The sequence below is a fragment of the Arachis hypogaea genome, chromosome 8 (genome assembly GCF_003086295.3).
Source record: "Arachis hypogaea cultivar Tifrunner chromosome 8, arahy.Tifrunner.gnm2.J5K5, whole genome shotgun sequence".
Classification (NCBI taxonomy): domain Eukaryota; kingdom Viridiplantae; phylum Streptophyta; class Magnoliopsida; order Fabales; family Fabaceae; genus Arachis; species Arachis hypogaea.
This window is the reverse complement of record NC_092043.1, coordinates 30777479-30802576: the sequence shown is the minus strand read 5'-3', so window position 1 is coordinate 30802576 and position 25098 is coordinate 30777479. Positions and strand designations below refer to the sequence as shown.

At 33.7% G+C, this 25098-nt stretch overlaps 5 protein-coding genes across 10 annotated transcripts; 1 reads left to right on the top strand and 4 right to left on the bottom strand.

Annotated features, from left to right (window-relative positions):
• Positions 1 to 127: 127 nt before the first annotated feature.
• On the top strand, positions 128 to 2818 carry LOC112706933 (uncharacterized). The gene is made up of 9 exons (XM_025758463.3): positions 128 to 453; positions 650 to 816; positions 944 to 1051; positions 1193 to 1249; positions 1395 to 1475; positions 1631 to 1665; positions 1813 to 1902; positions 2165 to 2324; positions 2419 to 2818. Exons 1-9 carry the CDS (start codon positions 288 to 290, stop codon positions 2530 to 2532), a joined length of 978 nt encoding a protein of 325 aa, XP_025614248.1. The 5' UTR covers positions 128 to 287; the 3' UTR covers positions 2533 to 2818.
• A 365-nt stretch (positions 2819 to 3183) lies between these two features.
• LOC112706931 (mRNA-decapping enzyme-like protein) lies at positions 3184 to 7802 on the bottom strand. Of its 3 annotated transcripts, none has more exons than XM_025758461.3 (9): positions 7404 to 7802; positions 7264 to 7304; positions 7129 to 7178; positions 6486 to 6630; positions 6264 to 6320; positions 5308 to 5434; positions 4025 to 4492; positions 3758 to 3823; positions 3184 to 3644 (listed from the first exon to the last, which is right to left on the bottom strand). In XM_025758461.3, the coding sequence occupies exons 1-8, from the start codon at positions 7560 to 7562 to the stop codon at positions 3767 to 3769; spliced, it is 1104 nt and encodes a 367-aa protein (XP_025614246.1). In that variant the 5' UTR covers positions 7563 to 7802; the 3' UTR covers positions 3184 to 3644; positions 3758 to 3766. The 3 variants fall into 3 exon arrangements, with proteins under 3 accessions (XP_025614246.1, XP_025614247.1, XP_025614245.1); XM_025758462.3 differs by having other exon boundaries at positions 3184 to 3490; XM_025758460.3 differs by having other exon boundaries at positions 3184 to 3823.
• Positions 7803 to 9514: 1712 nt separating this feature from the next.
• LOC112706930 (OVARIAN TUMOR DOMAIN-containing deubiquitinating enzyme 6) lies at positions 9515 to 14180 on the bottom strand. 4 transcript variants are annotated; one of them, XM_025758456.3, is made up of 10 exons: positions 13863 to 14074; positions 13637 to 13667; positions 12701 to 13553; positions 11890 to 12051; positions 11661 to 11738; positions 10932 to 11010; positions 10707 to 10864; positions 10431 to 10496; positions 10170 to 10341; positions 9515 to 9905 (listed from the first exon to the last, which is right to left on the bottom strand). In XM_025758456.3, the coding sequence occupies exons 3-10, from the start codon at positions 13373 to 13375 to the stop codon at positions 9706 to 9708; spliced, it is 1590 nt and encodes a 529-aa protein (XP_025614241.1). In that variant the 5' UTR covers positions 13376 to 13553; positions 13637 to 13667; positions 13863 to 14074; the 3' UTR covers positions 9515 to 9705. The 4 variants fall into 4 exon arrangements, with proteins under 4 accessions (XP_025614241.1, XP_072057796.1, XP_072057797.1 ...); XM_072201695.1 differs by having other exon boundaries at positions 10707 to 10852; XM_072201696.1 differs by having other exon boundaries at positions 9515 to 9902; positions 10707 to 10852.
• A 3469-nt stretch (positions 14181 to 17649) lies between these two features.
• Positions 17650 to 18969, bottom strand: LOC112706929 (casparian strip membrane protein 5). Its single transcript, XM_025758455.3, has 3 exons — positions 18534 to 18969; positions 18284 to 18407; positions 17650 to 18006 (listed from the first exon to the last, which is right to left on the bottom strand). Exons 1-3 carry the CDS (start codon positions 18857 to 18859, stop codon positions 17788 to 17790), a joined length of 669 nt encoding a protein of 222 aa, XP_025614240.1. The 5' UTR covers positions 18860 to 18969; the 3' UTR covers positions 17650 to 17787.
• Positions 18970 to 19476: 507 nt separating this feature from the next.
• Positions 19477 to 23529, bottom strand: LOC112706928 (mitochondrial fission protein ELM1). Its single transcript, XM_025758453.3, has 10 exons — positions 22997 to 23529; positions 22662 to 22906; positions 22013 to 22109; positions 21053 to 21202; positions 20816 to 20942; positions 20608 to 20720; positions 20439 to 20502; positions 20263 to 20356; positions 20009 to 20117; positions 19477 to 19887 (listed from the first exon to the last, which is right to left on the bottom strand). Exons 1-10 carry the CDS (start codon positions 23201 to 23203, stop codon positions 19786 to 19788), a joined length of 1308 nt encoding a protein of 435 aa, XP_025614238.1. The 5' UTR covers positions 23204 to 23529; the 3' UTR covers positions 19477 to 19785.
• Positions 23530 to 25098: the final 1569 nt, after the last annotated feature.

Sequence of the window (25098 nt, the reverse complement as noted above, 5' to 3'; positions counted from 1 at the left end):
AAAAAAGAAAAATAAAAATGATAATAAAATATAATACAATATTAAATCTATAATTAAAAAATAAGTATAATTTGTTTTTTATACTTAGAAAATGATATAGAACTTGTCATTAGTTTACCATTATGTCATGTAAATTTTAAGGTTGAAGTTGTGACAGCGGATAATGTTACTTTCCAAAGTGATGATAGATCACTCCTCACTCTACTCAGCTCAGATATTTTTTGAACAAATAACACACAATTCTTTCTTTACACTGAAATGAACAATTAGCCTTTCATCCATCCATAATGGATGCTCTTTCAAGGATTGGATTCTTACCCTCTTCTTCTTCTTCTTCTTTTTCTTCTTACAACCTTCAGCTCCCCAGAATTCATGTCTTGTCTCGTTTCCCAAGTTCTTTTTCCACTTCTATTTCTCCATCCGTCTCAGTTTTAAGAGCTCCTCCTCCTTCAGGTTAGCACTTACCACCTCTCTTCTTCATTTCCCCATGTTTTGAGAATTCAGATAGCGTTTTTGTCTCCTTTCTGTGGATAATGCTTCCCCATGTATGCTCAAGTTTCAAGCTTTCATTATCCTATCTCTAAAAAGAAATAAGAAGTGATATTTGTTTGTAATGAAAGCTAATGAGTTGAAACTCGTTGATTATCAGTGACAGTGAGTGATGTAGAGGAGGATGTCTTGCAAATATTTCTTGAGGAGAGAGAAGTCAATGGGGATTTCATATCAAGGCTGTCTGATATGTTATGGCAGAGAAAGTTCAGAAGTACTTCTCTTGAATCTTATGATATTGGCAACACTTCTCAACAACCAGGGCAGGTTCAGTTTCAAACTTCGCTTCCATACATTGTTTCATTGAATTGCTATGATTCAATTGTATATCATGTTGTGTATGATTTCATTGATCAGGCAATTCAATCACATCAGATGCTTGTAATATTTGTAGATCACTGAGAGTAATATTGATGATGATGGCTTTTTGAAACTTTCAAGAACCCAGGAGTGGGTATTAGGTGAAAATTCTGCCCCAATAAACAAGAAACTGAATGCTAAGGTATACTTTTTAACATGTCTAGAACTTCATTTTGTGTTTCATCAGGTGAATACTACGGCCAGCTCCCCTTTCTTCGGTCAATAATTATAGTAATTCAATCATTGAATAATAGAGGATGCTTGTCTTCATGTATATTAACAGATGTTGCAGGATAGCAGCGAACGACGGAGGAAACTGAACATTCTGAAATATGAATCTGTATGATACTTATCTTGAAACTCAGTAGGTTTATTGTCTCAAAGACAATGGTGTGATGTTATCTGAGGCATGTAGCTTTGATTAAGCAATTGTTGTTCAGATGTTAAGGAAGCTTCTGATTCTTTTCATGATTTTGTAATTGTAGCTCAAGAGGGAAATACTTCTCATATCCATAGGTATTGGACTAGCTTGTAGTGGATATTGCTTCATAAGTTTATCAGCACAGGTAAGCTCTTTGTTTAAATAACTATTTTCTCTTCTGTTGCCAAAAAGAAAGAAAGAAGATTTTACAACTTGCAATCAAAGTTCATAAATCATAACAAAGCTAGCATACTGATTCTGATCTCTCAATCATTTTTATTGTTGCTTTATGATGTGGAGGCTGCTGTGAGTTATGGGATTGGAGTTCTTTTCAGGTTTGATTTGCATTTATTTAATTTTCTGTAGTGAATGTGATTTCTTTTTAAGTAGGTGCTTCTCTATGTGGATGAGAAGAAAATAGCAGCTTGTTTTTCTGATGATTGTTATGGTATTTAATTAAACTGATATAATCTGCAATGCAGTTGCTTGTATCTTCGGCTATTGTATCAACATGCAGATAACCTCTCCACTGAATCTGTTGCTCAGATATTCAGAAAAAAGAAGCCCAAGAAGTAAAACCCAAACTTGTTTACAATTTCATAATTAGTAAGGGGTCTATTTGGTTTGAGAAAACATTTTCTGTTTTCATTTTTTGTATTTTTTGTTTTCAGGATTTTATAGAGAAAAAATTAAAACAATAAAATCTTATTTTCTTTTTTCATCTTGTCTTCACAAAATTCTAAAAACAGAAAATATTGGAAATAAAAACATAAAGAAGTTCTTATGTTGTTGTTGATCATCCCTTGTTTTGATAAACAAGTTCTTATAAACCAGGATTGGTATAAGGAGTGAGGACCTACAAGATTCATTGGAGCGGTTGATAAAGGGTTGTAGCATGTCCCTCTCATCTCCAAGGCTTGTGATTCCGGCAGCAATCTATGGTATTTGGGTTCTGTCCCATCAGTATTTTACCAATGATTTCTTTGATTTTCAGGTAAAATTTGAAACTTATGCTATAAAACGTTTGAAGTGCACATCACTAGACAAAACACATGGTCATTTGCATTAATATATGTTGTTCATTTCAGCTTGTGCCGGCCATGTTTGGGATGTTTGTGTACAAGGCTGCAGTTCTAGTTCAAGTTTACAGAGACAATGAAGACTTGCAGTTAGTATTTCCAGAAAATGACTTACTCAATTGAATGATATTTTATTTGAAGGGAAATGAAGAGAGCTATGGCCAAAGCTATGCACTGCTTAAATCCCTTCAAATTTCAATGGTTGAGGCCGTTGTTGGCATAGTTATAGTTGGTTCACTTGGGAATTATAAAATATCATTAATGATATCCATATACCCTTTTTTTCTTTAAGTATCAAGCGCTGCATCAAAATAATGTAATATGAAGAACAAATATGCCTGTAAAATCCTAATATCCTTAGGATACATTACTTATTTTGTCAACGATTTTTTCTCCGTCTTCACTATCATCGTTGGCTCATTCATTTTTATTCATTATTGTGAATTACTCGAGCTCAATTTCTTGTCTTGCAAACGTTATAAAACAATTTTTAACGAGAAAAATTATTTGAAGTCCTAACTCATCTATTTAGTTATCTTTCTAACTTCTAAAAAAAAGAGTTTTAGATTTCTTATCTTTTTAAGTTAAAAAAAAAACATTTAAATTTTTTTCTTGTAAATATTAAAAAAATAATTAAGTGGATGAATTAAGACTCCTAAGCCTTATTCTTTTAACAATATTTAAAACATTAAAAAAATCTATACCACCAATGGAAGTAAATAGTGGGAGCAGCTTATCTCTACTTTCTGGATGACAAAATGTACAATAATCAAATAGTGCCACAACTGGTTTATCACATTAAAATGTCTAGGTGCCGTATAGTCCATCAGACACAATGTGATGCTTACAATACTATATTACTTGCATTATGCTGCACAGTCCATTTTCATTCAAACAACGACCCCTGATGCTAAGCAAGTCTTCAACATACAAAAACAAAATAGACAAAACAAGGCTCAATAACAACACCATCACCCCCTCTACAATTTGGAGATTTGCTGCAGTCAATGAGTCAATCACCATATTTTGTTAAATCAATTCCGTATTTCTGTAACCATTCATCGCGGTCTCTCACCATTTCCTGCCATGTCATATATATATCACAATTACAGTAGCTATGGCAGATTATTTGCAATCAATCAGTTTTTGGAAGAAAAAATAAATGACATTTTCAGGAAACTTAGCTAGATCCAAATGGTCAATCACAACACACCCCATTTTTACATACATAATGCCTGAAACATATCAGAGTTCAAGAAGCGATTAAAGCCTGCCCTAACTAGTATACTAAAAGTAATTCAGCCGGAAAAGAAAAAACACTTCCTTCAGCAATTTGGTAAATAGACACCTCATGAAATCATGATTGATGAGCATTCAACAGCGCTTTATATACCATATCAATGAATTGATTGTCCTGCATAAACAAAATATATATATATATATATATATATATATATATATAAAAGACATTAGAAAATAATATATGCTTCCTATTCATGGCAGAGAAAAGAATACAACAAGCTCATTCAAACTTGTTTGCTTCCTATCAGTCATGCTTATGATCATTATAGTTGGAACTTGGAATATCAAGCACTGGTACCAAAAGCAAACTAACCTGAACAAGCACAAGAAGCGCCTCGCGGACCTTTTCTCTCGAGATCACTGGACCAAAGTTTGGAAGAGAAGCTGAAGTGGGGGTAAGTGAAGGTGGTGGAGTTGGAGGTGGAAATGGCTGTAGCAGTGGAGCACCGTATGGACGCTGTACGCTAACAGCAGGATGAAGTGGAGGAGCGGTAGGTGTGGATAAAGACACAGGCGGGACCACCATTGCTGAAGATGGGGGAGGAACAAAAAAGGAAGAAGGCTTCACCAGGTTTGCAGCCCGTTTGTTGCTGTTATTGGATTCAGGAGCATCGTGTTGGGGCAGTAAAGGAGTAGATGCTGAAATAGAGGGTGCCTGCAAGGATGGCACAGTGGGAGCAGCAGCATGACTTGGCACGGAAGATGAAGAGATTGTAGCAGAAGACTGATAAAGTTGTCCAGTAATTGGAGCATTTGCAGTATTCCCAATGGCCATAGCTTGCTGCAATAATAAAAGTATCAGGAAATATTAACCCAGTCAGACATGAGTTACGAAGGTTTAACATACCATGAAAAACTATGTTTGCAATATCATTGTGCTGAATATTACAGATAAACGATCATGGGCAGGATTATATGGGTCCACAACAGATGATGTTAAACTCAGGTAAAATATAGCTCACTGTAGAAGTTAATAGAAAAACAGATGATGAGTGACCTTGGATACGTCAAGTACAAAGATTATTGGTGAAAAACATTTTGGACTACTATAATATGCAAGAGACTAGATAATTAATCATAGATACGTGAAAACACACCATTATTTCCTCAACACTTTGCACTTCCCTGCTTCCATAGATGATCCCCATCTATGACCAATATTCAAATGAGGAAGCCATGGCATAGTCTCTTTCTGAGAGTTGCAATTCTAAATGCCAATTGGACATGAAGAACTACAATAATGCCATAGACATCAGTAGATCCTATGGTTTATTAAGTTTGTCCAAACAAGTCCAACAATCAGCAAAGGCAAATAATGTGCCAAAAAAAAAAAAGGGACAATCAAATAAGGTTAAGACTCCAAGATATATCAATCATAAACTGAATCAATTATAATGAAATACAAAAATAGGCAAGAAAAATTTTGTCAAGCACCACAGAAACATAGAATCCCAGAAACAATTATTCATCTCCCTGGCTCAGTGTCATCTCATCATATCATTATGTTTGTCAATAAATTTGGAATCAATAGAAGACTCTGTTGACAAATTTTTAGACGTAGAAAATGGAAATTAAAACCTCCACTATGGCACATACACTGAAGAAATTTACAAATGATGGATCATCGACAGCATCAGCTACATTGGAAACATTTAATGCTGACGGTTCAAGAGGACCATCCATAACTGCCAACGTTGGAACTGCTTCAAGTTCCTCAAACTCACTGCAATAAATGTAAGAAAAACATCAATACTAGAATTCCAAAAACACAATGTGCCAAGATCCACCATAATGATTAATGTAAGCTTTTTAAGCTATAATCCTCCAAGCCTAAATGATATAAATATTAAGAAGCAAGAAAACTGATAATGTAACAAGGCTACCCAATATTTTCATATCAAAGATCTTCCTTGAAACATGCATAGGTGGTGGGAGTATAGAACATAAAACGTAAGCAATTTATACATGTTGAAAACGATTGATTAAAGAATGGAGTCAAACAGACAAATGATCTTAGCACCTCTCCCAACCAAAAAAATTAAGATAACCATGTCATAACATAGCCTAGTCATAAGTTGCTAGTCATTAGACCTTGCATGCAAGTTAAGCTCACCCAAGATAAAATCAAAACTGTAAACCAATAGTACATAGGGGTCTCTCCATCTTAGTTTATGTGTTTTGTTTTAGAAGTTAACTATCAGAGTAATTTAACCTGGTCTGTTATTTGTAGTTAGTTAGAGACAGCTGTCAACAGCTTCTCAGTTGGTAATTTATACAAAGTTGTAAGAAGTTGCACTTCTAAGTGCTACTATTAATACATGGGCCTGATGTGAAACTTATTCAACTCAATACGGACAAGTCTCAACCTTCAGAATCAGCTCACTTTTATCTTTTCTGTCAACTTTCTCACTCTTTCCTTCATATGATGTAATAGAAGAGCAGAACACCATATGAACCAGAAGAAAAAAGACATAATAGATAAAACGAGCCCCACAATCCATGGGAACAGGATAAGGTAGTGGCGCCAGATAGAAACATAGTAGTATTATTACCTCTTTGTAGAAGACACCTTTGACTTTGGAGGCACCTTAGCATATGCATTAAGGATCCTGAAAACCAGCCAATTTTAGGTGAATAACACAATTGCAAGAAAATAATAGAAATTGGAGAAAAAATTTGCTGTTAGACTAAGGCATAAGTCACAATATCAATTATAATAATTGAAAAAATTGCAAACTATCTGTGTGTAACTCGGCATTTCCATGTTTCATTACCTGTTAAAAAGATTTGCAACCTCTTCACATTCACGTGCATTATAGAACCAGATGCCATTCACTTCTTGAGCAGCATTTCTATACAATAGATAAGGAACCTGAACTTCATACTCGAAATCCCCCAAAAGATTTTCCACCAAATTTTCTGCTTATGCAGACAGACCATGGTTAAATATAGGGATATTTGGAAGTTCTCAACCACCATGTACAGTAGCAGCAAAGTATATACCTCACCCACAAAATAATGTCTACAAGGCTTATATTTACAGCTTGCATAATTACTAATTTCACTGTACTCGCAATATTGACCGCAACATAACAATTGTGGTGGAATTCCAATAGCCAATACCTAAGCCCAAATCCTACAATATTAGGGGGCAAGATCACAACTAATAACTAAAATCGTGCTCTACCTCGGACCAGGAAGCATATGAAAAAAAAAAAAACCCTTAATTACGTTACCGACAAGAACCCAAAATGAGAAAATGAGAAATGATACTCGCAATACTAAATTTCCAACAACCATCGCACCAAACCATGCCCGATTGCCTCAAAAAGGGAAAAGAAAGGCGAAATTATTTCTATAAAATAATAAAAAAAAGTTTGTTGACGACAAAAAACAAAAGCAGAAGGACTAACTAACCAGTATTGCGACGGTTCATCACAATAAACTGAAATCGCGGTTGCGTGTTCCTGAAAAAATCAAACAAAAAGCAATCGGATCGTGGAATTCATGAATTGTTGCGATATGATGAAGGAAAAGGAACAAAAAGTAGACCTTTTGACAACGAAGAGGGATCCCTCGACGTCCTTGCGGCTCTGCAAACGGTAATCGCAGAAAGAAGAGAGAGAAAGCGTTAGAGAGAGAGAGATAGAGAATGGAATCGATAAAAGGAAGGAGATTATAACGGAACGAACCCATTGGGAGAGGTCGATGTTGAACTCGTAGAAGGTGACGTGTGCAGCGGTGATGAGGATTTCCTCAACGAAGGGGTCGATGCGCTGAAGAACAGTGAGGTTGAGGAGCTTGGTGCTGTGCTGGTCGAGATTGGGCATGAGCTTCCCGTTCTGAGACATTTTGGAACCGCAAACACAAACCCTAGAATTTTGCGGGTTGGGTTTGGGGTTTGGATGTGTTGTGTGCCTGAGAGTGAGAATGGAAAAGATGGAATGGAATGGAGAATCAGAGAAGAAAGAGAGGTGAACCAACTCAGCTCCTTGTTTTGGAGTCGTCTATCACTCTCACCTTCTTCCCCAAGCGAAATTAAAACCCCCTATTTTCCCGCAATTACCAAAACAACCTCTTAACTAATTTACTACTTTACCCACTAGACACTACTATATAAAGTACTATGCTTTGTTTAATTCATATACATGTACATGTAGTTTCTTAAGATTATTATACTTTACTTTATATGTACTAAAATTTTTACTTCGCTCTATATTTATATAACAAATTTAGTAAAATACAACTTTCACACTCTTTTGTTTTTTTTTTAATTATTCGGTTGGTCTATGTAATTTTATTAAATTTATAATTAATTTTTTATATTTTTTAATTAAATTTATACACTATTTTTGATTTTATAATTAAATTATTTTTGTGTTAAAAAATAAAATTAATCGAATATTATTCTTAAAAAATATGTGGTTAAAAATCCAATTAAATTCTTAATTGGTGATACTTTTAATTTGGATAAAAATATTTTATTAATTTCAATATTTTTTATAATAACAAAATCCTAATTACAAAACTAAAAAAGTGTGTTAATTGAAAGGAAAAAAATACAGCAATTTAATTGCGAATTTAATAAAACTATAAAGACCAACAAAATAATTAAACAACTTTTTTTCTTATACTTTTAACTCTATGTAACTTATTATAATTGCTTTTCTATAAGATTTTTAATTTACAATGCATAGTTTACAAAATACTTTTTTTCAAAAAATAACATATTTTAATAACCATTAAAATATAAGTAAAAGTTGTGAAGAAAATGGTAAATTATATTTAGTCTAGATTGTTATCCTTGTTTAATTTCGTTATATTAAATGTTATTTTTAATCATATATGTTTAAATAGAAAAGGTAAATAATAAAACTTTATCTCAAGAAAATCACTAATATGTATTAATCCGTCCTAATCCAAAGATTTAAAAATCAAACACTAGTCACTTAGACCAACTCTGTTTATTTTTTAATCAAAAGTAGAGAGATTCAAACCTACAACCTCTAGATGAGTATAAAAAAACTGTACCATTTGAGCTATAACTCATTGGCACTTAGACCAATTCTATTGATAATTAAAATCATAAAAATCTTAATATTAACCAAAGTGATATTTTCCAAGTTTATTTAAAAAAAGAATTCAATAAATACAAAAAAATATATATTTAACATCTTAAATATAAAAAAATATACTTACATTAAAAGTTAGCATAAAATCTACCACTATATATTTTTATTTATTTATATATATCAATTCGGATATTTTTTACTAAATAATTAATTAATAAAATAATCAAATTTATTATAATATATAAAATAATTTTTTGATAAAATATTAAATATGTATTTCTATATACGGCATAATAATTAATTGATGGCTAATTTTTATCGTATGCTATTAACTGGCCTTGTAAAAATATTTGATACATTTTATGTGATAATAATGAGAAGATTTAAAAATAAACTCAGGTTATATTACCGAAACATCAAAGTGATCAAAGGCTGAACTCTGAAGAGAAAGCGGTACACACGTGGACACGTCATTATATTAATAATGGCTTAAGTTGACAATGGCTCTCTTAGCAGATACATTATAGTCATTAGATACTTACTTGCTGCTATGCTAGATTCAGGTTCAGTTCCTTAGATTTCTTAAATTCCTGCGATCAACTACTTCTAGCACATGCAATATTAGTTGACCATTGATATAAGTATAAACTATCTGGTAGAAGCAGTCATTTATGTTCATTGTTTCAATTCCTATGTATATTTTTTCGCATCACACAGCACACAGGAACGAGTAAAAGGAAGCAGTTAATCTTTTTATGTAACTATTCAAAGTGGAAGTATATTATTTCCTCAAGTTTTTCCTACTACCAGTTCTACTACACGTGGACAAGAGCAAAGGCATCTAATTCTAATACATGATATTTATTTATTCATTGATATATCTAATTTGGATGTAATCGAAAGCTCAGAGTTTTTTTCTTATTTATTCAGCGGCCTTTCCTTTGCGTCTGCTACTAGTACCAGTTTCCAGAAGGTAACAGACCATAGAATCGACATCATCCCCAAATATGCTGTATGCCTCAATAGCTTGAAGGTAAGTGAATCCCATACACATTAGAAGTTGTATGCTGCTGCTTTGATTTGTGTCCTGCTCTTTTCCCTGTTCCATCTTCGATGACCCTGCTACTCACGTACACATTAAGCACACTTAGCTTATGCATTCCAACTTTCAATCACAAGGGTACAAATCATAATATCTATACATCATCATTTGCAAAACAAAAACTTGCATAACAGATTAAGGGGAAAATTTCTAATTGCTCAAAGTTTTATTTGATTTCATAGTTTATGAAGGCCTTAAACACTGCACCAACCTACAGAAACTAAAATAATACTATCTTGGAAGCAAATAGACCAACTAGTAGGAGGTACAGAGTAGACACTCACTAGCTCCAGAAGAAGATGGCTCGGCATTTGATGTAGATGACTCTCTGTGCCCAAGTTGTTGCTTAATACCCTCAGCAAGATACTCAGCACGAGAAGCTTCCATCACAGAACGTTCAATTTCCTTCTCTGTGAGCTCAAGATCAGAGTAGAACCGTCCCTCAGCTAAAAGTGCCTGTAAAAAAAAGTTGGAAAACAGGGTGTCGTCAACATCAACTGAAATATAGAAACCATGTTGACACTTTTGCAATTTGAAATACTTGCATTATCAATCTGATTGTTTTGTTGAGCTATGATAGCAGCCTTGACTTGATCTTTGTCAACATTTGTCTGCGTTGCACCAAAAGAAAAGGGTACACTTAGCCAACCAATATAGTGAGAGATATAACAATGATTGGTGAGTCAATTTACAAGTTGCAGGGTCATTTTCATAGGCCTCATAAGATCCTTGCTTAAAAGCGATGTTTTATAAATATTTAATTGATGTAAAATTCAATCTACCCATATATATATAAAAGAAGTGTGCCATTAATTACTTACCCCACGAAGAGAGCCGAACCCAAGTCCAATGCCAACTGTTGGGCGCCGTGGGTCAACCAGGGAGTTATAATGATGTCCGTGGTGATAACTAAGCCGTATTGGTGGTGTGTCAGTGTTATAGCTTCTTTGAAATATGTTGATCGGTTCTGCATCAACAGCTAACATTACTATTAGCAAATAATTTACAAACCACAACCACAAGAGAAGTATAGACAGAAGCAATACCTGTAGAATAGGAGTATATATGAATTGGGCGATTATACATTTCACAGATGGCTTGGATCTCAACATTGTTACCATAGACCTGCCAACAAATATAGGGTTAAATAAAAAACTTAAAGTACCTATCTACACATAAAAACCAAGTAAAACTGCATGTAGCATTAAAACGGAATATAACCTGACATGGTAATTGAAATTTAAGAGGAACCAGAAAGATTGATGGGTTGCACACATAATAATTTGGATTTTATCTTGCCATATTTCAATTCATTAATCTTAAGTTGCACAAGATGTATTATGATTTAAAAAATCATATCATTCAGCAGTCTATCGCATGAAATTGGCTATTTCCACATATTTCAAAAGTCAGCAATCAGCACGAGCACAGCCATCAGAGACTAAAAGCCAATATTTTACTCTATTTAACATATACAACTTTACGAATAAGAATAACCAACCACTTCTAGGTTAGAACTAAGATAATTGCTCTCAGAAAAGGGAAATGGCAAGTGAGTGAATGGAATACAATTTATAGAAATGTAAACTGTTTTGAATTGAATTAAAACTACAAAAAAACATCAACTAAAAAAGCACTTAATATCCAAATGCAAGAACTTAAAATCCACAAAAACTGTGGAGTTGGTTTATCTGATCAGCTCAAAAACAAAACAAAAAATAAAATAACAGTACAGTACAGAAGAAAAGCTGCCCAAACTAAACTGTGATCCCTACCTTATCTCTTCTCTTCCTTTTACAATATGACGTGAAGCCTTCTGTTATAAATTGAGAAAAGTGGTCTCTCTCCTTTTCCTGAAGACATAAAATCAGTAATACTTATCTTACACCATCAAAGTATTTAAGCAATAAAGTGATAAAGATCCAAAATATGGTGTTAGGAACTAGGGTGCAGATTAATAGTAAGGATGAAAAGACATATATACATAGTGTAGTGTTATCATACCATGTAATCTATGCACAGCTGTCTGACCTCATCATATAATTCAGAGTCCCCATACACCTGGTCTGCAATGGCACGGAAAAGGCAGTTTCCATCCTCTAACATTCTTTTTACTTCATAACCTTTCACCCTTCTAATATCAATTTCAAACTGTCGCTCTTTCTCCTGAAATGGATGTTGATGTCATTTGATGTAAAATGATTATCTCAATGATGGCCATTAAGAAACAAAGTTGCATTAATAAGGTGAAGTAATAGCCTTCAAATAGAAACTTTGTTCCGTAACATATAAATATGCAATGCAATATAATGCATTACAAAATTTTAAAGCAAGGGATCAAGATTTGATCATACAACCACACCCAAGATAACCTTCAAAGGAAATATAGCTAAAGATCTTTGATGAATAGGTTGTATTAGGCCAGTGAGTTTGAGCCATAGCAGGGAAGAAACAACAAAAGAACAATTCTAAATCCTGTTGGGCTTTTTAGACTAACTTATGTGTGTACTTTACTTCATAATTATCCTCCTCACAAAATGTGGTTATGGAACAAATAATCACCTCATTTGAAAAGTACTCTTTGAATCAACCCACGAATATCAAGACATAGGTCAAGAGATTCCTGTGAGAAATCAGGGCAGACATGAGACTATCATGTAATCATGTACCCGACCTATAGTGGGATAAGGTTTTGTTGTTTTAGTATTGTTTTATCCACTAATCCGCATAGAACAACTCAGGATAAAGCACTGTGAATATGAAGGAAGGGATAAAAGAACAGATAATAAGTAGTCACTTAATAAGATAAACTTACCACATCATCATAAGAGGACCCCAAGCATGGATTTTGCTCGTCAGCACTATTGTACCCTTCGTTTTCACTATGAGCCCTCGGAGATGATGGTCGAGAGCCCGCAGGTGAAGTCCTAGCCGAAACCACAGGCCACGCAGCAGCTTTTCTAGGTGATCCTAAATGGACAGCATTTGAAGTCCCTGATACATTCCTTCTTGTTAAGTTATTTGCAGAAGGCTTAGGAGGCGGAACAGGTGGCGGTGGTGGGTGCGAGCTACCGCTAGTAGAATCCCCAATACAGGCCTCAACATCTGATGCAGGTTTTTCTCCACCCAACCCTCTCATCAATTCTTGGTGGACCACAGCAACCTCTTCTTTAACATCTTTACCAGCATCATCATCAGCTACTTCATCACCTGAGACGGTGTGACTCTGCTCTAACCTAGGACCTTCCAAGAAACTGTCATCACTGTTTGCCTTGCCACTATCACTGGTCCCACCATACTCCAAAAGATCATCACCAACAACCTGCTCCACCGCCTCCTCTCCACATTCCTCATCCTTTCCAGCTGGAGGAACAGGCAAAGCCGGCTCCGGCCGAGGCCCGGAACGGCCCTGATTCTGATTCGGGTTCTGGTTAGAACCACTACCTGAAGAACCCCCAGAAGACCCTCGCTGAATCAGTATGCGAGTCATCGTTAATCAACCCTACCTACACTTGCCAAAATGCAACCTTTTCTTTCTGCAAGAACAGCACTGCACCGCCACCACCGCTTTCTTCTTTCCCAACGGTATGTCGCGTGTTCTAACCTTGGCCGAACAAGGACCGTTATTTCTTCTTCTTGCAAGCCAGTTCCTTCACGGAAAACGATCTCTGCATTTCCGTAAGAATTCTCATCAGACCCTAAGATTGTATGAAGAAAACAAAACCCCCTCTTTTAGGAAGTCGAATTTTACCCAGAGGTATTCACAGCTTCGCGACAGCAATCTGCAAACAAAGTCACCGTTACAAGAGAGATAATTAATCAAATTAAATGCACATGTTGTCCGTCTGAGGAGCATAATAAAGACGGATGACATAAGAAAGAGAAAGAACAAAAAAAGAAAGCGCAGAAATTGGAAGCATTAGAAAGAGAAATGAAATTTGAAGCGGAGAGAAAGAAATGGGAGGTAAAGTGTTCACCGGAGGGAATGCGCAGCGATGATCGCGAAGAAGGAATTGAAAGATTAGGGTTTTGGTTGTGTATTGATGGCGATGGTGAGAGAAAGAGAGAGAGGGAAGGAGGGAAATGAGGTGAGGGGTGAGAGAGAGCGAGAGAGAAGGGGGGAAAAGTGGAAAACTGAGAAGCGAAGGGAAGGATAGAATGTTTTGTTTGTGAGAGAAGAGAAGAGAAGGAGACGGAGATAGAAAGCTCTCTGCTTTTAACGGTGGATTAACCTCTCAATACGACACGTGCTGCATTTCCACACTTAGTGGAACACACAACACTCAATTTTCTGCACTCTATAATCTCATTTTGGATCAAATTTATATTAATTGAACTATTTAATTTTAATATAATTATTTAATTATATTTTTTTAATGATAGTTCAAAATATAGTTATAAAGAATACTATTTATTAATGTTATAATACATAATTAAATAATAATTGATCTTTGCTTTTCATTTTGTTATTATTCGTTCAACTTTTAAATATAATTAAATTTTCACTCGAGATAAATCTTGGATATGAAATAATTGTGAATTTTTTTAAAAAAATATTATTTATATACTAAAATTAGTTATTGAAATAAATTATTATATAATTTTTATACAAATATATAATTTAATTTATTTTTAATATATATTTTATATTGATTATTAATTTTAATAACTAATTTTAGTATATATCTAATATAATAAAAAAATTTAGTCACTTTATTAACTTGCCAAAATAAAATTTAAATGCATGTATTTAGCTCAATAATACTTAAGTGTATAATTGATTTTGTTTTGGTAATTTAATCAGGCTTAAGAGTATAATTGATAGGTACTGCAATTCGTACAAGAATTTTTAGTAAAAGATTAATGATTCAAATTCAGCAAAAATCATTTACACAATCGTACACATGAATTATACTTTTTTCAGCAATTCGAAGAGTGTTAGAAGACACTAATTTTTATGATTATAGTTATTAAACACCTATTAATAATAATTTAAATGGTGTAAGCTTGGTGTAAGATTTTATCCAATGATTCATTTTTTTTGTTGATTACATGTTGGTCAAAATTTAATAAAGTTACTCGCCCTATATTTTTTTTTTCGTATATTTCTTTCTTGTTTTTTTTATTGCTACTATTGTAAATGTTTTATTTACTTTTTTTGGTGTTATTGTAGATTTTTATATTTTTTGTTTGATTTTTTTATTGTTTTTCTTATTTTTATTCTTTTTGAATGGATAAAGTAATAAAAATTATAAAAAGTTAAAACAAGAAAGAAAAAATATAAAAGAAAAAATGACAAAGAAAAAAAAGATAGATGATGAAAAATAGTACATAATTTTTTATTAAAAAATACAAAAATTTATCGAGATATTACTGAATTTTTTTTACATACTACAAAAAAAAAAACTAAATCTCAATACTTCATATTAAGTAATTAGAGTGATGAAAAAAATTTCAAACCTCCTCTTAAAAGAATTTAAAAATTAATAAAACTTAGCAGAAATATATACACACAAAAATTTATAAAAATTAAAATTTTAAACTAATATATAAAAATTTATATGTTGATCACATATAATTTTTGTGCTGTATATTAAAATTTTTGTACTTAATAATTTTATTGAACATATAAAAAAAAGAAAAGACAAAAAAATCACACAGGAGAAACTTTTAGATAAATTTTTATCAAATAAGTAAGATTATATTTTAAAGAAATTAACGTCATTTATTATTTTTTCTATTATTATAAATTTCAAATAAAGAATTTATAAAAACAAACAAGAAAAGATTTCCAGGACTCGCTAGACATCTATATTTCATAGTATTTTTTTACTATGATTTTATGGAAATTATTATATTAAAATAGAGAATAAAAGCAACACAAAATATATATTAAATTAATCTGTTGTTGATGGCACGTGCCACCTTAGTGAGTGTGAGTCGTTAGCAAGTATAGCAAACTTAGCATGGTAACAAAGAGTGACATGGCAAAGTTCACTTTGTGCTTGGATTGGGCATGGGAGATGTGGCTGTTAATAATAAATTACTAGCTTTCTCACCAGTCACCACCATCTACAGCTGATACGTGGTGGTATCGCCGCCACCTTTTTCCTATTAGAGGAGTGTTAGGAAATAGTAATTTTAGTGATTTGTAACTATTAAATAGTTATTAATAATGATTTTAATGGTGTTACTTTTTTTTTGTTGGTCATGTAACCAGTAAAAAAAAGTGAATTATTAGATAAAATCTCACACCAATTTCACACTATTAAAATCATCATTAATGACTATTTAAAGGCTACAGATTACAAAAGTTGCTGAAAAAGGTCTAAGAGACCAGTAATTTTATTAAAAAGTGCTAGAAAAACGGCAATTTTTGTGATTTGTAGCAATTAAATAACAATCGATGATAATTTTATTATTTAACAAAATGTGGCAATAAGTGGCCACTTCTTTTATTCGCACTTGGTTTAATAATAGAATTTTTAATTTTAATATAAAAAATTTATATATTAGTACAACTACAATATTTTTACGATTATTTATATAGTTAATATATATAAGAATTATTTTTTATTAATATATTATTACATAATTAAACATACATTAAAATTAAATGTTTAAGATAACAATAATAATAAAATTTAATTCTTATATGCCAATAGTATAAAATTATTTTATACAAACATTTAATATTAGATTACCACCCCAGTAAAAATAATTAATTTTTAAATTTATTATTTAAAAAGTCATCTAAATATATAATTAAATTTAATAATTGAATAACCTAAAAATTTATTTTATATTGTTAGTATGTTAAAATTAAACTAATAATAATAATTAATCATATTTTTGCTTAGCAATGAGCCAATAATAATTTCTCTGATTCTTTTGTTAAATGTAAAATTGATCAATTGGCAATCAACCAAGTGTTGTGCCTAAAAGCATAGAGCACACATATTTAATTACTAAATAACCCAATTGCATGTGTTGATAACCTTTATAAACTGTAGCATTAACGAAAATTATGACAAATGGCCACTAGTCCATTTGCATCATGATCCAAGTATAAAATAACATGCATAGGTTATAGGTATACTAGATGATAACCTAGACTTGTTACTGCTACAATCTAGGCGCTTATCAGAAATTATATAAAATTAATATATTCGAATGTAATTTTGTATTTGATTTTTGCACTGACTAATAAGCTGAAAGAAAGAACTTAGATAGAAGTCTAACAGTTCAACAAAGTGGAATGGTTATTTTCAGCGCTCTATATAATAATAATGATTCATGCAAGCGTGAAGCTTAGATAAAATACTTGAGTACTGCTAAGGAACCAATGGTCTAAATGTACAATGTGTATAATGGGCTATTGAGTTACAAAATGAACATCATCTATACTATCCAGAATAACCATTTGAGTACTAGGGATAATAAACATCTCAGGTCATGAAATCACTCATCCCAAAAACTTAAACTGATTTTGGAGTTCACCAAAGATCAAACTCTGGACCTTTCGGATCTAAAGCTCTAATACTATGTCATGATACTACTCATCCCAAAAACTTCAGCTGATGGGAAAAGGTAACTAATGATTATATCTCTAATACTCCATAAACCTCTATTGTACACATTGTACAAATATTTCATTGGTTTTCTATACTCTCTCAAAATACTTTTGTTGAGTTCAGTTCATACTATCATATATTCATAATAGTGTGTGTTTCATCAGACATCACTTTTGTGGACACTACCATGTATGAAGTATTAATATAAGAAGGAGTCACTGGAAATCACAAGAAGTTTGAACATGATTTTACACACAAGACAGAGAAGTTAACAATAGTTAGGAGTAACATGTAACAATCACAACCATCTCCATCTCTTTTTCAAGTTTCAACCACCTCTTTTGAGAGCCAAAGAGGACACAAAAACCAAGAAAGACAAGAAAACCGCCGCGACAAAAGAAACAACCACCGCCTCGCTGGTAACCTGGCAAAAGTCCGTGAACTGCTGACAAACAGCCATCCAGTTGGCGTCTTGGCTGCCGTTGTGAGCTAAGTATACAACAGCAGCAGCAGCTGAAGCAGCTGCTATCACAAAGGCCATCATAACCTGCAATTTTGATCATTTCTCTTTCTAGTTAAGTGCATTACATGAACAAATTCATTATATTGCTATCATGAATGGACGCATTGTCTTTTCACATTGTTGTTCCAAAAGCTTAAATTGATAGAAAGATATCTAATGACTCTCAATTTTGCATAGGCTTCTTTCTCTTTTGATCAATAGAAACTCTCCTACCATGTCATAAAACCAATTTTCTCAAAAACTTAAAGAAGAGACACATGAACGATTATATATTTAATTCACATGTTGAGCCGAAGCTTACTGTATCGATGATCAATAGGAGAAGCCTTGGCCCTGCTGCAAGAGGCCTAACAATGCAGACAATCGAGAATGGCAGGGAGAGTATGAGAAATCCAGCCACTGCTGCATTTGCTACCACAAAAAACCTGCTTGTAAAGACCAAAGTTAATACATGATATTGAATTTTTGAAGAATTCTATCTGAACATAATATGACTAATCAGACAGAAAATGGGTTCATATATATATAGTGACATATATGAATAAACTTACCGGAACATAGGAAAATCATCCCATTGAGCATGGAACTGAAAGAACTGAGTGAAGAATGGAAGAACCTGTTCATTGTTCCCCATAAGGATAGCAGCGCCAAAAGCGGCCCCAATAGCGCCAAGCCTCAGGATGAAGTCTAGGATTGCAACACCCTTTTTCCATCCACCTCTTTGGAGTGGGGTGGCTTTTGTTGAAACTACGGGTGCCAAAGGTTGAGCATCCTCAGCAGTGGATTTGCCTTTGCCATTGTTGGACCTTGTCCTCTTGGATTGTGGCTGCAGCGAGGTAGCTGCCGGTGCATCAACCTCTTTGCTGGGCTCCATCATGATATTTCAGTGCTCTTTTGAAGGGTATGGAAGAATGGTTTTCTTTTTCTTGGTATGTGATCTTGAAGCTGTTATATATAGATGTGAAAGAAGGTTGTACCATTCAATTAACAGAGTTAGTTTGTGTAGATTTTTACATTTTCGTGGAGTTGGGGTTTAGATTTTTGTTCTGATCATGTTTCTGACTAAGGAGTTGTTAAGAACTCACTTGCTCCAACCCGTACCAAAAGCATTTTCCTATGATTTCGTCAGGTTCTTGGTGCTAAACTCGTGTGACAACTTCACCTACTAAATTTACAAATGATTTAACAAACCAATACGTGCAGAATTCAAGAAAAGAATATTAGAAATAATAGATAGTACCTCAAGTACCATACGAAGGGATTTGTAACTCGTTAATTGGGAGAGTTCATGCATATGTTTATATCACAATTGCAAATTTGCCACGAAGTCGGTGTTTTCTTTATATGTAGTTAGCAGACCTACCTGGTATCGTTCCTTAGTAATCTTTCTCCTGTGACCGAAGCTTTTAGCATAGCTTAGAACAACATAATCACAAGATGAAGAAAGACCTGATAGCAAATAGGTGAAATAGGGAACCGGAGGATACTATAGAGTTTAAATAATCAGAGTTATTCTTTATTATTCACCTTAACTGAATAAAATGCCATTTTGGCATACACGTATGCCAACATCCTCTTCTCATTTTACAAGCTGCAATCATACAGCAATCCGTACTTTACATTATATCCTCAAAAATTGACATGGTCGAAACTCAAAAGAATACAGTATAAACATTCCATCAACGTTTCCTATTTGTGCCATAAAAGACATATGTTCAAGAATTTCCTTACGAACGACAAAGGATTCCTACCCTTAAAAAAATAGAAACAAAATTTAGTATCATGTCCACTAAGAAATGTACTCTATGTCTTCAGTTTCCACCCTCGTGCAGCAAGCGATTCACGGACCTTTTTAGCTGCATCAGCAGTGTCATTCAGGGGCGGATAGCTCCAACTTTCTGATATCTGAAAATTTCAGGAAACATAACCAATGAAACAGTAGCAATGGAATGCCAACAATGCAATATATATATATAGCATAATTTTCAACCCTTGAATTTGATAGATAAGTAAAAGAATAACGTACATCTTCTGAACCCGTAAAAGGCCTGACAACCCCTTTTTCTCTCAATAATTTGTGGAATTCTGTGAACTTCCATTTGCACCTCTCAGCTCCGATAACATAAACAGGCTTCCTGTGGGAGGAATGAAATTGTTTTCTTGTGAGAGAAGGTATGCCAGAAATTAAATTGAACAATAAAATTGAGTTTTCAGTAAAGTCATTTAGTGGTTAGGTAAGCCAAATTAATTGAACTGTAAAAATACTTCTAACAAGCTTACCCAGTGCTGCAAGCTTCACTTATCATGCTCACGGAATCTGCTGTGACAACAAACGCATCTGCCCAAGCTAGATGCCCCAAATGTGGGTTTGGTTCTGAAAATTGTGCTCAACTGTCAGAGCTTACTATCAAAACAAATCTCTTAACAACCAAATCTAAACCACAATAAATCTTTACCTTGTCCATCCCAAATATAAACTTTGGGATTACCCCCAAGTTCCTTCAATATAGTATATGACACCTGTTTCAAAGGCAAAAGAAAGAGAAGAGTGAGTCAGAGATAACAAACAAAATAAAATAAAATAAAATGGATATTGTATGAACCATCAACCATGGAATGACTAACCTTTTGTGGTGTTCTCTCTGAAAAGGATATTCTCACACTCCCGCAACTAGCAAGGACATTAAGCAAAGAGGCTGCTAACTGCTTTGCAAGATCAACACCATATCGACAGTTTCCTGTATCCATAATGGAAATTAAGCAAATTACTACATTCTTTTGACCATTGCAGTTTTAAACACAAATCCTGAAAGACAGGCATAGTAGAAATTACTTGTTGGTCCTCCAATGTTGACTACAAGCAAGGGCTTAGGAACACTGGCAAACACATCATGCCATGTAATGGCAGCATTACGGAGTGAAGCAAAATCTATTTGATGCAAGGCTCCCATGGTAAGAACCTGAGTTTTAATTACCACATATCAATCCTCGGAAATAGACAGTAGCTAATACCATAGATGAAATCACAATTTCTCAACTTCAGTACATGCACGTGGAACATTATACATACCACATGACTATCTGCAGGCTCGCGTGGAGTTATCCACCTTCGAAGAACCCTAGGAACTTGTTTCTGTGCTTGTGGAGTCAATGGATAATAATCATGACGAGGTGTAATCACCATGTCAAATCTGTGCAAATGCACCCTTGGATGTTGTATCTACCAAAGCAGAAATAAATTCAGACTAAATATCAAGCCAATCTTTATTATTAACGATAAATATCAAGCAAAAATAGAGCAGAAGAAAGCATTGCTACATGCAAACAGAGACAAGGTAATACACAATCCAGCATTTGTAAGGAGCAAGCACATCTTTATTATTGTTAGTTTTGGAAAAATTAAGTATACACAACTGATGGTCTGATATTAACCCTTGCAGTATTTGCCCACAAATTTCTGCCATACAAACATTAGCAAGTTGAAACAAAGCAAGGTTCTCATATATTTTCTCACCTTGAGAGAGTCAAATGTTGGATTTCACCATTGATTGTACTTATTAGTGGGTGTTATATTTTCGTTAACCTAGTTAATCAATGGTGAGGTCCAACACTCAACTTTCACAATTGAGATGATCCATTCCCAAAGGAAAGCTAAGCGTCCTGCAGATTCCTGTCAAGAACATCCCAGGGAATAGTAGAACTAAACAACCTTAAAGAGTGAAAGTACAATCACCTTAATGCATTGAACTTATTTTATTACTATATCATCTTACAGATTCTATTTAAAAAAAAACAAGTAAATTAGAAGCTATACCATCAAAGAAAAATAAAAACAGGGCAAACAAAAGTATCACAAGGCAAATTGACAAGTGCTTGACATCATATGACTTGAATCATAGTGCTTATCTATGTATTATGGTGCATCAAAACAACATCTAGAATATAATGCACATGAATTTATCATACCAACTAAAAGGATATCTCAGCAAAATACAATTTAAAAAAAAAGTTATGCAGGAGATTTGCGGACCTGAACGACAAAAACACTCTCAGATGCCAAACGTTTTATCGAACTTGCAGTAGAAATGGTGTCCCTTCCAGATGCAACCACCAACAACGGTCCCTCCCTAGATGAAAAAAAAGCATCATTTATATTGTTCTTTCTATGACACAAACTGCCAAATATTTTAAGCATGCAAGACATGTATGTCCCATAAACCACTTAACATACACTAAAAGGACACCTACGGGGTTTTGTTTTAGATGAAAAGTAATCAGTTGAAACCATAGACGAGAAAATTAGGGAGCTCAATTTCCACAACCTCATAGTTTATCATATGTGTGCATATATTTCCTCATCCTCTAATAACACAACAGGGAATACTGGTGGATTCCCTTGGGGTTAAGAAAGCCTAGAGAGTGAAAAGCTGAGTTAACTAAGGGATTGGTGTCCAATTTTCATGATTCAAAAACGCCCCTTGTTCTAAATGTCAACTACATAGATGTTCTTTGATGGTTATAAAGCTTTTTCCTCATAACTTCCAATAAGTTACTATTTGAGGAAGTTAGAACCATTCTAACTTGTAATTCATAGCATACAATAAGACAGATAACTGTATAATGATTGGAAACAAGGATAAGAACGATTCAGTTATAAAGAGGGAACAAGAATTCAATACTTTTCAAAAGAATCACGAGCCAAATTGACTATGTGCTTGACATCAGCCTCTAGAACCGCCAACAATCCTTCAGCAGCAGAGTCACTGAAACCGTTTCGACCAAGCTTGGCGTGTTGTATATGAGATTTGAAGACAAGTTGGGAGCAAGCACGGAATATCCTTATGATATAATCGATCTTCTTGTGGAGAGACACCGGAAGCCATTGAAGCAACTCGTTGATTCCACCCTTGGGCCTCGTCACACGCTGCACGAGTCAAATTCACAACGAAATCAGTTAGAAGAATTTAGAAAGAGTTAGTTGCAGAGAGAGAGAGAGGGAGTTGGGAGGGAGTACATAGAAGAGGTGGTTATCAGAGAGACCAAGGGCTCGAACCAATCCGAGGGACTGATTCTCAGAGGAAGGGAAACCGTTGCCGATGACGACGGCGCGGCGGACGATGATGGCGGAATCAAAGACGTCGGGAGTAGACCTGGGGGCGGTGGGGCTTGGCGGCTCAGGAAGCTGAATTGGCCTCATCCACGCTGATTTCATTCCATTCATTGAATCTTCCAAAGCATCCCACACTCAAATTCGAAGAAGAAGAATGAATGAATGAAAGAAAAAGGTTTTGTCGTTCAAGTCTAAATTTCACTTTCACTTCACCTCGGTTTGTTAATTACTTTGCTCGTATTTCGTAAATGACAAGCAAAACCAACTCTGCTCATTCTGTATTTCTGTGTTTCCTTTTTTGGGTCGCTAACTCTCTTGATTCATAATATATTACCGGGTAAAGGCACGAGGCCCATGGGCTCAAAAGCACTGTAGATTTATGTTAACCAAATAAAAATTGTAGATTTATTCACGTATGTTGTGTTTGATTCGTGTACGGGATGAAATATAGACGCTATATATATATATGAAAATTTTATTTTATAATATACCGATATATTGATATTTTAATAATTTTTAATTATTAATATTAAATATTAATTATAAAAAATATATAATATATATAATTAAAATTAATAATTAAAATTTATTGAAACGTTGATAAATCGGTATACTTAAAAAAGTTATATATATATATATATTAGATTCATCATCATCTTCCACCACCATTACTAGGAGGGAGAATAGGTTGGGTGGAGGGGCCTATGATCTATGCTTATGTTTAGTCTAAACTAGTTTATCTTTAATTTCTCATAAAATAAATAGGAAGGAGAATAAATTAGACAGAGATATTTATCACTTATTCTTATGTTTAGTCTAAATTAGTTTGATTGGTCGTAGATCTAAACTTCGATTGATTTAAAAGCTTTAATTTATTAATAGGTCATGTTCAAGTCATAAATTAGTCTAATTGATTTATTAAATTTGTCTGACTCTATTAAAATATAAATAATATATAATTTTTTATAATTAAAAGTTATTAAACTTTGTTAACTTGTTATATTTTATTATAGATATTTTTACATATTTTAAATACTATTCTAAACATTAAATTTAGTATATTATATATAAATAGTGTTTTTATATAATTTCTTTTATAAAAATATAAAAAAAAGAAGGTTTTCAGGCAAGAATAGTTGCTAAAAAGAGGAAGAAGAGGCGGTGTGACAAAAGTAGAGAAGTGGCGGAAGAGAAGAAGAAAACAAAAAAGTGATGCAACAAAAGAAAATGGCAATGCAGAAGAAGCAGAAGGGAAATACAGTAGGATGAACGACTAAAGGAGGAAGGAAGTAAGGAAGGGGATGAGGGAGAAGGGAGAGAATATAGGGCAAATGTTGGAATTTTCAAATTTATTAGAGATAAAAATGTCAAAAAAAAAATGTGTCTTATCTCTTATGTTTATATTTTAGTCTCCCCATATCTTATGACTTATGTAATACATAAATTTTGGGTATTTATCTCTTGATTGTGGCTCAACATACTAAACAAACACTGTCTTTGGCTTGATTGTTCACTAAAAATTGTAGATTTATGCAAAGAGTGACTTAATTGGGCACTTCTTCATTTATCCATAAATATAAAAAATGTTGATTAGAAAAAAGATCGTTCAAATTTGAAAGGGTATGGCGAAATTGGAGTGACAAGTGCATAAACCAACAAGGAAAAGCCGAAAAGAAGCAGCAGAGCAGCGTCAGCACACGGACACAAACCAAAACCAGTGTTTTTAAGTGGTAAGTGCCAACCATGAATGAGGCCCCAAAGTTAGCACTGCCATAAATTCAGTCCTCGCCTTCAATCAAGACAGACACATATTATTTCCATCCCACCACTTTGCCGCAGCTGAAGTTGACACTTACCACCATCACACCCATATCTTTCTATCTCACTCTCACACATGCCACTGTCAATGCTTCACTCTTAGATATATTATTTGTACTTATTTATCCCCTACATTATAAAATCCATACATATTTCTTTAACAATATTAAGAAAAAAAAGTGTTACCT

Bases quoted from the DNA above. Each gene is read 5' to 3' on its own strand.
- LOC112706933 (XM_025758463.3), top strand. From the start codon at position 288: ATGGATGCTCTTTCAAGGATTGGATTCTTACCCTCTTCTTCTTCTTCT. The intron at 454-649 runs GTTAGCACTTAC...GTTGATTATCAG, and splicing joins AAGAGCTCCTCCTCCTTCAG to TGACAGTGAGTGATGTAGAG. The intron at 1,903-2,164 runs GTAAAACCCAAA...CTTATAAACCAG, and splicing joins AGAAAAAAGAAGCCCAAGAA to GATTGGTATAAGGAGTGAGG.
- LOC112706931 (XM_025758460.3), bottom strand. From the start codon at position 7,562: ATGTCTCAGAACGGGAAGCTCATGCCCAATCTCGACCAGCACAGCACC. The intron at 7,305-7,403 runs GTTCGTTCCGTT...TACCGTTTGCAG, and splicing joins ACATCGACCTCTCCCAATGG to AGCCGCAAGGACGTCGAGGG. The intron at 6,321-6,485 runs GTAATGAAACAT...GCTGGTTTTCAG, and splicing joins GTTGCAAATCTTTTTAACAG to GATCCTTAATGCATATGCTA.
- LOC112706930 (XM_025758456.3), bottom strand. From the start codon at position 13,375: ATGACTCGCATACTGATTCAGCGAGGGTCTTCTGGGGGTTCTTCAGGT. The intron at 11,011-11,660 runs GTAGGGATCACA...ATTTGTTGGCAG, and splicing joins AAAGGAAGAGAAGAGATAAG to GTCTATGGTAACAATGTTGA. The intron at 10,342-10,430 runs GCAAGTATTTCA...TTTTTTTTACAG, and splicing joins AAAACAATCAGATTGATAAT to GCACTTTTAGCTGAGGGACG.
- LOC112706929 (XM_025758455.3), bottom strand. From the start codon at position 18,859: ATGATGGAGCCCAGCAAAGAGGTTGATGCACCGGCAGCTACCTCGCTG. The intron at 18,408-18,533 runs GTAAGTTTATTC...CTTTACAAGCAG, and splicing joins GATGATTTTCCTATGTTCCG to GTTTTTTGTGGTAGCAAATG. The intron at 18,007-18,283 runs GTAAGCTTCGGC...TCAAAATTGCAG, and splicing joins TCCTATTGATCATCGATACA to GTTATGATGGCCTTTGTGAT.
- LOC112706928 (XM_025758453.3), bottom strand. From the start codon at position 23,203: ATGAATGGAATGAAATCAGCGTGGATGAGGCCAATTCAGCTTCCTGAG. The intron at 21,203-22,012 runs GTCCGCAAATCT...CTGCTTTGGTAG, and splicing joins AGAGTGTTTTTGTCGTTCAG to ATACAACATCCAAGGGTGCA. The intron at 20,118-20,262 runs GTAAGCTTGTTA...TTCCTCCCACAG, and splicing joins AGTGAAGCTTGCAGCACTGG to GAAGCCTGTTTATGTTATCG.